The sequence below is a fragment of the Camelina sativa genome, chromosome 7 (assembly GCF_000633955.1).
Source record: "Camelina sativa cultivar DH55 chromosome 7, Cs, whole genome shotgun sequence".
Taxonomy (NCBI): Eukaryota; Viridiplantae; Streptophyta; class Magnoliopsida; order Brassicales; family Brassicaceae; genus Camelina; species Camelina sativa.
This window is the reverse complement of record NC_025691.1, coordinates 5,727,711-5,739,705: the sequence shown is the minus strand read 5'-3', so window position 1 is coordinate 5,739,705 and position 11,995 is coordinate 5,727,711. Positions and strand designations below refer to the sequence as shown.

Below are 11,995 nucleotides of genomic sequence, written 5' to 3'. Positions count from 1 at the left end.
AAAAAAAAAAAAAAAAAATCATGATATTAATATTGTGAAGGAGGTCTAGCTAGCTAGGTAGTGGCTTTGTTAGATCAAATCAGATGTCAAAAGGGCATAATGAAATGTAATATATTAAAATGTAATATCATTTTAATATAAAAATTAAAATGTAATATATAGTAGTAATTTCACTTATCATTTTGTTTGGACATCTGATTATCCATACGGATATATTGTGGTCACTGTCTACGCTGCCGTGTGCACTTAATTATTTCCGGAAATGCAAACACTAAACCTCATATATATATATAAAAGAAAACCGAAGAAAGAGAAAAAAAAATATAGATTTTAAGATTTTATCTTGTATCGTAAAGATTAATTTTTTATATTTTTTATTAATTAATGTTACAAAATTTTAGACTTCAAGATTTATTAATTGAGAATGTAAAAATTTAATGAATTATTATTGGTTAATAATTATGAGAAATATATTATTTTATAATACATAATCTTATATTTAAACAATAGTTTTGGTAAAATTGCCTCGATTAAGTATGACTTTTCATTATATAATTTATTTTTAGAGTTTTGTCTCTTTGGATTATATTTTTTATTATAAACAATATTTTTGGTTTTTATTTTGATTGTATTTTTACTAACACTCTTTATTTATTGTTTATAAAGTTTTAGTACTATTTATTATTTTCTCCTTTTTAGGATCACATACTCTTAAACTATTATATTACTTTCAAATAAATTTATAATATCTAATTTTTAATTTTCAACTCTACAAATAGCAATCTGAATAAATACCAACAATAGTTATGATTTTTCGTCGTACCTTTTCGTAAAAAAATATGTTGTAATTTATAAAACAAATTATGGTTGTGTCTGTTGTTATTGTAGAGTTGTACTAAAACTACACCATTGTTAAACATAAAGTGTATCTTAAACTATTCTACTACTTGCAAATAAGTTTATAATCTATAATATTTAATTTTAATTTTTCCAATAATTTACCCACATCATTTCTAATAATCTTTATGTTACCTTCTCTCCACACTTGTGGATCGGGAGTGATGGGTGCAATGAAGGTCTATATATGAAAATCTTGACAGGGATCCATGTTGATGTTAAAGCGTTCTTGCCGAAGCCTTGGATCAGTTTACAAAATTAGATTATCGTCCAACCGGAAAAAGGTTTAAAACTTTTAGAAGGATAAGATTTTCAAGTTTTTCATGAGAATAGACATGGGAAAAACAGTGTGGGTCTTCCGCAAAGACGTCATCAATAGTTCGCTGGACATGTTCTTGACTGCAATAGTTGATACCATGTTCCGTACCTAGCGGCAGCATCACAAAGAGCATTGTTCGTCTCCATACTGAGAAATCATGTTGTTCATCTACAAAACAGAAGAGGAATCACCAATTAATACACAAACCAAAAAAATAACCTTACAAACCATAAATTCAGAATAAGATTGGGAAGATATAAAAGAAATCAAATCATACACTACTACCATAGACTATACACGGATCACGATAAAAACTATAAATTCACAATCCTTAAACTATACACGAGATAATTTTGGATCATACATGGGATTGGGAAACCCTAGATAAGATTGGATCATACACGGGATAATTTTGGATCAATATATTCCCATCTTCTTTTGTTGTTTTTTTTTCATCTGCAACTCTCACACATTTTTTTTTCTGGATTTGAACCAAGAATATGATATTACGGTGACACTGGCTTGTACAAACTGCATTATAAGTCACCGTAGTAAATTCACTTTCGGAAATGTTCAAAAGAAAAGGGTTATGCATTGTCTCGACTCTCGACTATTGAACGTGCAACCTCCTAGCTAGTGAGATACGCGTTCTAATGACTTATAGAATCATATGCTTAATAAGTCTTATTAAAAAACGAATAGTACTAGTTGTTAATTAAAAGCGTTGCTATGTCGCTTGGAAATCAATCTTCTATTATTATATATATAAAAAATACGAACAAATGGGTCGATTTTGGAACTATATTTTATGGCATAGAAAACTTCTTCGAATTAGAAAGGGCTGTCTGTATATGGTCCTCTGTAAAATAGGATTTCAACTCGTGTACCCCTATATTTTAAGGCTCTATCTATTTCCCCCTATACAACATATATTCTTCCCAATTCCATCTATATTAATTTATTTCTATCTAAGTAACCAAAATTAATTAAGCTGTAATAAATCAATGTTTTGCATTTTAAAATTGATAATTCGCGATTACTGTACCGCGATTGGCTTAACCCGACCTAAAATATTAGACCTGAAAATTGTTTTCTTTACCCATAAAACCAAATCAATTTGGGGAAAATTGAAATTAGGGTTTATTCTTCTTCTCTTCTCTTCTTCTTCTTCCTCGAGACCAATAAAAACGAGTTCTTCTTTCTTGATTCAATTTCTTCTTCTTCTTCTTTCTTCGTTTGTTTATTTCACTTTAACTGGAAGTATGAGCCAGTTTTCTTCTTCTAATTCGTCTCATCTGACTTCGGGAACTACTCACAGGGGAGTTCCGAGTAGGTGTTGGTGTGGTAACGAAATAACAATGTTCACTTCGAAAACAAATGAGAATCCGTATCGGAGATTCTACAGATGCGTGTAGGGCGTGAAGGTAATGTGATTTATGTGTTGGTTTGTTGAATTTATCAAATATTTTGCCAATGGTTTGATGATTGATTCTCCGATCCGGACATGATGTTACGATAAAAAGGAGAAACACATGTTCCGTTGGTTTGATGATGCTCTTTTAGAGGAGATAAGAATGATTGAAAGCAAACATAAGCATCCCTTAGAAGATGTCAATGTTCTAAGAAAGATGGTGGTGGACAATGTCGAGGTCCAAAACAAGTTGATGCAGGAGATGAAACAACAGATGAACAAGGAGATGAATGAGATCATTCAGCAAGAGCTAACGGATACAAAGGAGAGTTTGGAAAAGTCGAACATGAAGACAGTTTGCATATTTGTTGTTGTGGCAGCTTCAATCGTATGGTTGTGTGGAAATGTTGTATGATGTCTTTGAGATTTCTGTATTTCTATTGTTATGTTAAGACAATGTCGAGGGTTTGTGTTGTTCGTAATTAAAAGAGAAGCAAAACATGTGTTTTCTATAATGAACCAAAACATAAATCCGAATCGGCTATATTGTTGTTGTCATAAGCATGCTCAAAAGAAGACAACACATTAAATTTTTCTCCAAATCGATTTGGTTTTATGGGTAAAGAAAACAATTTTCGGGTCTAATATTTTTGATCGGATTAAGCCAATCGCGGTACAGTAATTGCGAATTATCAATTTTAAAACGCAAAACGTTGATTTATTACAGCTTAATTAATTTCGGTTAATTGGATAGAAATAAATTAATATAGGTGGAATTGGAAAGAATATATGTTGTCTACGGAAAAATAGGTAGAGCTTTAAAATACAGAGGTATACGAGTTGAAACCCTATTTTAGAAGGGTCTTATACAACCAGCCCAATTAGAAAAGAATATAAAAAAATGCGTCAGTTAGGATTTCATCTAACAAAATCTCCCCAAAAGCATGAACTCGATTCTATTATATAACATTCATATTATTTCCTGATTAGAAACTTGTTTCTATAAATAAAAAATATTCCACTATGGATTCTTTCATCCTGATCTATGTCGACTACAAAAATAAGTAAGATATTAGAAAAAAAAAAGAAAAGAAAGTAAGATATTAGAAATCATGTTATACAATTAAAATATTAAGAGGTATTTTGGATTCTCAAATGAACCCACCTACCAACTACTAAATATCGAGTTGTATCAATTCTTTCACTCTACATCTCTTTATTACTAGTTTATTAGATCACATGTCCAAATATTTTATGATGAAACACAAAGTTGCAAAAAGTGACGGATGATGGACACCTCATCTCATTCCAAAATATGACGAGATTGAGCTGTCGTTTTGTTGTAACTAATTATAACTTATATAAATGGTCGGGGTCAACTATTCATATGCATTTTTATGCCTTCAAAGTCATTTATAAAGACCATTAAAATGTCTTTAATATATCAACAATCTTGTGATCTAGATATGGATTCACACTATACCAATTTGTTTTCCGGACAGCAAATTCACATTAGAATTTGTACATTTGAAATATATTTATACGAAAATGTTATTGAATTAATGTTCTTCGAATTTGTTTATGAGTTGCCACAATGCCATTGGTGCATGACTTTTCTACGAAGCATATACTGATTAGCCTATTATATAAGTTGAGTCATTCTTTTCTCTCTTTGCCGGCAAGTTGAGTAATTCAATTCTGTTATACGCTTACCGCTGATATTCAAATTCAAGTTACTCTTATAATTTAATCTGTTCCAAATTCAATTACAAAATACTACTAAAACAATGTAAAAGTCGTCGCTATGTTATTTGAAGTGAAAACTAAACAATGTAGTAGTCTTTTTCAATTAAAAAAAAGCACAAATAAAAATAATATTTACTCATTCTAATTTACATTAAATGATACTTTTACCAATCAACTTAATATAAAAATGTTCATCTAACTAATGTAGAATAAGAAATACGACTTAGCTTGGTTTAGACATAAATGTTAAAAAAAAAAATTAATCGCTAACTTTTTTTTTTTTAACTAAACCTGATTTCATTCATTCAATTAAAAGAGTTCAGACCGGCCAACAGACCTTCCTTGGCCAGAGCATCTGCTCGGCGATTAAAATCCCTAGAGATGAAACATAAAGAAACAGAAAAAAAATCAGCTGCTAAAGCTCAGGATGTCGTGGAGAATTCCGTAGAGTTCCTTGACTTGGATCTCTTTGTTGATTCCTTTGACAAGGGTTAACGAGTCTGAAGCGAAAGAAACCGAGGTGAGATCCAATGCAATTGCAACTTTGATTGCCATCAGAGTTGCTAAAGCTTCGGCTACCAAGGGTGAAGTGACATGCGACGCGGAAGCCGAGCCTTCTTGGATTAGTTCTTCTTGAGCGTTCCTTATTTCCCATCCTAATCCTGTTGATCCATCTTCCCTCCACGCTGCGTCTGAGCAAACTTGATGATTTGAATCTCTCGGGGCAGGTTGAGTCAGTTTTCGCATCTTGGTAATTGGTTTAGTCCTCTCATTTTGTGCCTCTTGCCATTCCTTGGCTCGGGTTATCGCAATAGATAGGACTTCACCTGGTGTCAGTCTTTCCTTATTGAAAAGTAATCGATTCCTTGCTGTCCAGGTGGCCCAAAGAAGCCATGGGGATAGGGGACCAGTACTGATGCCAGTAGGAGGGAGGCATGTCGCTTTCACAGTTAGTGCTAAACCCTCCTGAACAAAGTTGAAGCTCAAAGGTTGAACCTGAGGGTAGAGGGGAGCTTGTGCCCAAATTTGTTCCGCAAAGGGACACTTAAAGAGGAGGTGGAGTTCAGATTCAGCACTCTCGCAGTGGGGGCAGTTAGCCGTCGTAACTACTTGACGATGTATCAGGTTCTCGCCTACTGGTAAAGCGTTTTGAGCTAACTTCCAAAAAAACATTTTGAATTTTGGTGAAATTTCCTTCTTCCAGATATGTGCTCTCCAGTCAAAATCCTCCACAAGGTAAGGGTGGTGGTTAAGGTATTCTTCCTCTCTCTCTCTGCCATGGATTCATAGTACCCAGATTTTACTGTATACACTCCAGAATTTTGTGGGAGCCAAGCCCAAACATCCGTTGCTCCTAAGGTACTAGGTGTCAGATCCCTTATAGCATTTTCATATGCGGGAGGATAGTGCGGATAAGATCAATGTTCCATTGTCCTGTTCCTGGTAAGATGAGTGCTGATACCTTTAGGTCTTGAGTGAGTTTCGTGGGAGGTCCCATAGGCCTGCAGGGGGAGGAAAGCGATAACTATGGGCTATACCAGAGTGAGGTAGATTCTCCATCTCCGATCAGTTTGCCTAGTTTTTTCTTTAGGAGATCGCGTCCTACGCATAATCCTCTCCATCCATGAGAAGCTGATCCTGGGGCTTCACTTTCCAAGAAAGATGAGGATTTGCAGTATTTGCCTTTTAGTACCTTTGCGAGTAAGCATCCTGGTTTGGTAAGCAATCTCCAACTTTGTTTTGCCAACATGGCATCATTGAACATCTTGATATCTCTAAACCCCAATCCGCCGTTTTTAAAAGATCTTGTCATCTTTTTCCAGGAAATCCAAGTCATTTTCTTCTGTCCCGTATTGGAATCCCACCAGAACCTAGTAAGTGCAACTTGGATTCTCTTACACAAGGAGTTTGGGATCTTGAAGCATGACATAGTATAGGTTGGCATGACAATTAGTACAGATTTTAACAGGGTGAGTTTACTTGCCATAGACAGGAACCTAGATGACCAACTGATGGCTCTTTGTTTTATTCGGTCCACTATTTGGGTAAACAGATCTTTCTTCTTTTTTCCAAACATCTCCGGCAATCCCAAATATTTGCCTTGTCCACCTTCTTTGTGTATAGCTAAGTCTCTCTTTACTCGCTCTCTTGTCTTTCTATTTGTTTTTGCCGAAAAAGTAATAGCTGATTTGTCTTGATTGATCTGTTAGCCTGATGCTTCTCCGTATTTTTGCAGGATGCTCTTCATTTTCATGCAGCTCTTTTGGTCTGACTTACAGAAAAACATTGTGTCATCCGCAAATAACAAATGGTTCACCCGAGGACTCTCTTTTGCCACTCTGATCCTTGGGAGGTTGCCTTGTTCTTGTGCTCGATTGCAGAGACCCGAGAGTACCTCACTGCATAAAATGAATATGTAAGGAGATAGTGGGTCTCCTTGTCGGATGCCTCTCTGAGGTGTAACTAAACCCAAAGCTTGACCATTTATCAGGTATGAGTATAAAACTGTTGTTATGCACTGCATGATCCATTGAATCCATTGTCTATGAAAACCCATCCTTTCCAACACAGCTTTGATAAAGTCCCACTCCAAATGGTCATATGCTTTGCTCATATATGTTTTAACCGCCATGAATACTCTCTCTTTTGCTTTTGGCGTTTTCAAATAGTGCAGGGTTTCATGTGTGATGAGCACATTGTCTGATATAGCTCTTTGGGGAACAAAAGCTCACTGGTTCTCCGATATACACATCAAGAGAATTGGTTGAAGTCTTTTGGTCAGTATCTTGGATATAATTTTGTAGTATACTGAGCACAACGCTATAGGTCTATAGTCTGACACCTTTTGGGGAGCCGTAATCTTGGGGATGAGCCTGACATGGGTGTGGTTGATCCTCTGTGGTAAGGTCCCAGAAATAAAGAAGGATTGGACTTCTGCAACTATTTCATCTCCCACTGTGTTCCAATTTAAATGGAAAAAACACGCTGAGAATCCATCCAGGCCGGGGGCTTTATCCGGATGGATAGAGAAACAGGCTTTCTTAATTTCTTCGACTGATGGCATTTCAATCAGCTTTTCATTCATGTCCTGTGTAATGCAGGGGATTAAAGCCTCTTGTACCACTCTCCTTCAATTTCCTTCATGGGAGGTAAAAATTTGGTGAAAATAGTCAGTGATTGCTTGGACAATCTCTTTTTCCTCAAACACTGAGATACCAGCAGCTGATTCCATCACAGATATATTGTTTAAAGCTCTCTTGCTTTTTGTAGCTGCATGAAAGTAACCCGTATTTTTATCTCCCAAGGTGAGCCAAAGTTGTCGACTCCTCTACTTCCAGAACGCTTCTTATTTTTGGTAAGTTTTCAACAACTCTCTGTTTATTCTGTCTAATTCCCCTTGATTGTCCTCATCCTTAGTCATTTGATCCTCCAGTTCTTTTCGGAGAGATACGATTGCTTTTTGGCTATTTTCATGGTGTTTTTTGCTCCAGGTGATGATCACCCGCCTACAAGCCTCGAGTCTTTTTTCTACTGATGCCTCCGGGATCAACTTCCACACATCAAGGATTAGTTTTCTCACTTCTTCATTTCCTTTTAAACTTCTATCATAGCGGAATAAACCTCTTCTTTGTTTTTTAATAGGATCAAAGGAAGTGACCAAAGGTCGGTGATCTGCTCCTTCAAACCGCAAGTATTCACTTCTACCCGAGAGAAATTCCAAGACCCATTCACTGTTTGCCATAGCCCTATCCAAACGACACCGCACCAAGCGAATATCGCTAACTATGATCAGGTCTTTAGTTACTACATTAGAATATCGTTGATATATGTGGTCCAAAATCATGATGTCAACCAAATGACCATTGTGCAGTGTTCATCACGCAATAACCATATAAACTCGAACGTAACACACCATGAATGCGAGTTGGAAGGAAAAAGAAAACATTACACACCTAACTGACGATTCTCGAACACACAAAGAACTTTAATCTGATCGTTCTCAAGCAATATTTCACTATATACTCTTTGTGTTATATATTTACATCGGACTCACATTCTCTAACCAAAAGAAATCAAGCTAGAAAAAAAGAATATAAAAAAAAGACGAACTCATATCTCTATTTGAAAACAACCTTCGACAATATTATCCACTTTTAACAAACCTATTAAACCGAAATTGGAATTAATTAAAAACCGGCAACTACATCTATTTAACGATATTGACTTGTTTAGGATGAAAAATTCTCATGATTTCAATAAATTTGGTAAATTGTTCTATGCATATATTGTAAGTTCGTTATAATTTTTTATAGATCTTACCATGGTTATAATTATTTTGTATCATATGCTGGATTAAACCTCAATAGAATGTAAATTGTTGAAAAAGCATAAACTTAAAAGTTTAGTTTATTATTACCATGGTCAGATCACTAGATCCTTATCCTCAATTCCTAGAGCCTGCTTATTGCCTTTAATAATTGCGCGATGCACTTCAAAAACTCACAAGTCACACAACAATAATACTATATACAATTTTCTATTTTTTTTAGTTACTTAGGGTATTTGTATTGGGAGAATATTTTTGGGTGTTTTTAAAGTAACATCGTTAGTTTAGATCTTTTGTTAAGAAGTTGGTTATTGGAAGAACATGTTTCAGATAATCAGATTTAATAATATAATAATCTTAAATATATTACAATTTTAAAAACTTTAAAAAATAACATTTAAATTGCAAACTTAAAAAGCTTATACTAAAATTCAAAATATAATACCAAATTTTTATGAAACAAAAAAACATTAAAGATATAAATAAAAAGAACAAACAAAATTTCCTCCACACAAATAAATGTTTTCTCTTTTACATATTCATTCACGAGTTGTCACATCACCCAAGAACTGACCCAAAATCATTTCTACATCAAAAACCAACAACATGTTTTTCATCGACTGATCTCTATATTTTTTATTTTAAAAAGGCTTAAAACACCTAAAATGTTCCCAAATGGAGATGACCCTGCTATATGATCATACCTTATCAATTAAAATAGTGTCAACTATATATGAAATCGAGGACAGTTCAGTTTCTTTATTGCATGTTACCATTTGAATAAACACGTTTTAGATAATTTCATTGTGTACAGTTTGTATATAAATGTATCCTTTGTTACTACCATTACGATATCATCAAGCTGCTCTGACGACGGTCCTTCTCAAACAATGGCGACCATTCCTTCCCACAACCACCTTCTTACCACCAACTCCGGTCACCACCACTCTTCTCCTCCGGTTAACTCCAGCTTCTCAAAAATCAATTTTCCCGTCAAACCCCGAGTAACAGCTACGAGAGCTTTGTCCAGAACCGACGAGTCTTCTCTATCCGCCGTGATCTCTCGCCTCGAGCGAGAAAGACGCGAACGGCAAGGCTTAACTGACGAAGCGGAGGGACTCGGAGAACGGTGGATGACGGCGGAAGATATTCGCCGGCGAGACAAAACCTCCGAAGAAAAAGGAAAACTAATCGACACGTGGCGTAAGATCCAAGGAGAAGACGACTGGGCCGGGTTAATGGAACCGATGGATCCAGTCCTCAGATCGGAGCTGATCCGTTACGGCGAAATGGCTCAAGCCTGCTACGACGCTTTCGATTTCGACCCGGCTTCTAAATACTGCGGCAGCTCGAGGTTCTCGCGGCTCGAGTTCTTCGACTCACTCGGGATGAGCGGTTCGGGTTACGAGGTGGCGCGTTACCTCTACGCGACGTCCAACATCAACCTCCCCAACTTTTTCTCTAAATCGCGGTGGTCTAAGGTATGGAGCAAAAACGCTAACTGGATGGGATACGTCGCCGTTTCAGACGACGAAACGTCTCGTAACCGCCTCGGCCGCCGCGATATCGCGATCGCGTGGAGAGGCACAGTCACGAAACTCGAGTGGATCGCTGATTTAAAAGACTATTTAAAACCCGTATCCGAAAACAAGATCCGATGCCCCGACCCGGCCGTTAAAGTCGAATCCGGGTTCTTAGATCTCTACACCGACAAAGACACGTCATGCAAATTCGCTAAATTCTCCGCGCGTGAACAGATCTTAGCCGAGGTGAAACGTTTAGTGGAGACATACGACGACGAGGACGAAGACTCCGATCTAAGCATCACCGTGACGGGACACAGTCTCGGCGGCGCGTTGGCGATTTTGAGCGCGTACGATATAGCGGAGATGGGATTGAACCGGAGCAAAAGCGGGAAAGTGATTCCGGTGACGGTGTTGACGTACGGAGGGCCAAGAGTTGGGAACGTGAGGTTTAAAGAGAGGATGGAGGAGCTAGGAGTGAAGGTGATGAGAGTTGTGAACGTGCACGACATGGTTCCGAAGTCGCCGGGGTTGTTTTTGAACGAGAGTGCGCCGCACGCGTTGATGAAGATAGCGGAAGGGTTGCCGTGGTGTTATTGCCACGTGGGGGAGGAGCTGGCGTTAGATCATCAGAACTCGCCGTTTCTTAAACCTTCCGTTGATCTTTCTAATGCTCATAACCTTGAAGCTATGCTTCATCTCCTTGACGGGTACGTTAGTTTTTTTTTACTTATACTTTACATTTTACATTTTACATTTTACATTTTACATTTTACATTTTACATTTTACATTTTTAACCATATATTCATAATATAGTCAAGAATAATAATATAGTCAAGAATGAAGTAATAATATTGTTTTATGTATAAATTAATGCTTGTAGATAGATATCATGGATATGTTAATTTTTTTAATTTGGAAGTGGAAAACGACAAAATATGGAAGCCGTGGGATAAATAGATTGGACAAGCTGTCTAATTGATTGTTCGACGATACGATATTTATATTAAAAAATTCAAGAAGATCAAACTATTTTTGTCTATTATATTGAGATCCTTGTAGATTACGTCTGATTTTTGTGTTTGCGATATATGATTGACGCGAGTATCACGTGAACGATTTAGTGGTTATGCAATTAATCATACACGTTGCTTTAAAATGTTTTAGTTTCTTTTTATATAGATATCATGGGAAAGGGGAGAGATTTGTGCTGTCGAGTGGGAGAGACCACGCATTAGTTAACAAAGCGTCGGATTTTTTGAAAGAGCATTTACAGATTCCACCGTTTTGGCGTCAAGACGCGAATAAAGGAATGGTTCGGAACAGTGAAGGTCGTTGGATTCAAGCCGAGCGTCTCCGTTCTGAGGATCATCATTCTCCTGACATCCATCACCATCTCTCTCAGCTTCGTCTTGATCATCCTTCTTAAATCATACATACATATATTAGTACTCGTTTTCATAATCTGTAAATTTTTGTGTCCGTCTTTGTCAATAAAAGAACTTAGAATCTCACTGCACTCACTTGCATGCTTTGATTGATCAACGTCCCCTATTTCTTTACCGTTAATCCATGCATTTTTGTTTTACATTCTATGTCATTGTATGAATACATGTGTGTGACCGTGCATTTGTACACAAACACAAGACGAGTGATATGCATGCATCTTTCATCATGAGGTATTGTCACTATCCAATATATATAGGAGCACCTACAATGTAAGATGTCAAAAAATAAAGGGAAAAAACTCCTACAATGTACTAGTATATTA

General features: G+C 36.4%; 1 protein-coding gene across 3 annotated transcripts; it reads left to right on the top strand.

The window, feature by feature from the left end:
• LOC104700430 (phospholipase A1-Igamma2, chloroplastic-like) lies at positions 9,334 to 11,899 on the top strand. Of its 3 annotated transcripts, none has more exons than XM_019227488.1 (2): positions 9,334 to 10,933; positions 11,392 to 11,899. In XM_019227488.1, the coding sequence occupies exons 1-2, from the start codon at positions 9,591 to 9,593 to the stop codon at positions 11,651 to 11,653; spliced, it is 1,605 nt and encodes a 534-aa protein (XP_019083033.1). In that variant the 5' UTR covers positions 9,334 to 9,590; the 3' UTR covers positions 11,654 to 11,899. The 3 variants fall into 3 exon arrangements, with proteins under 3 accessions (XP_019083033.1, XP_010414253.1, XP_010414252.1); XM_010415951.2 differs by lacking the exon at positions 11,392 to 11,899 and adding an exon at positions 11,112 to 11,373 and having other exon boundaries at positions 9,335 to 10,933; XM_010415950.2 differs by having other exon boundaries at positions 9,357 to 10,933; positions 11,407 to 11,899.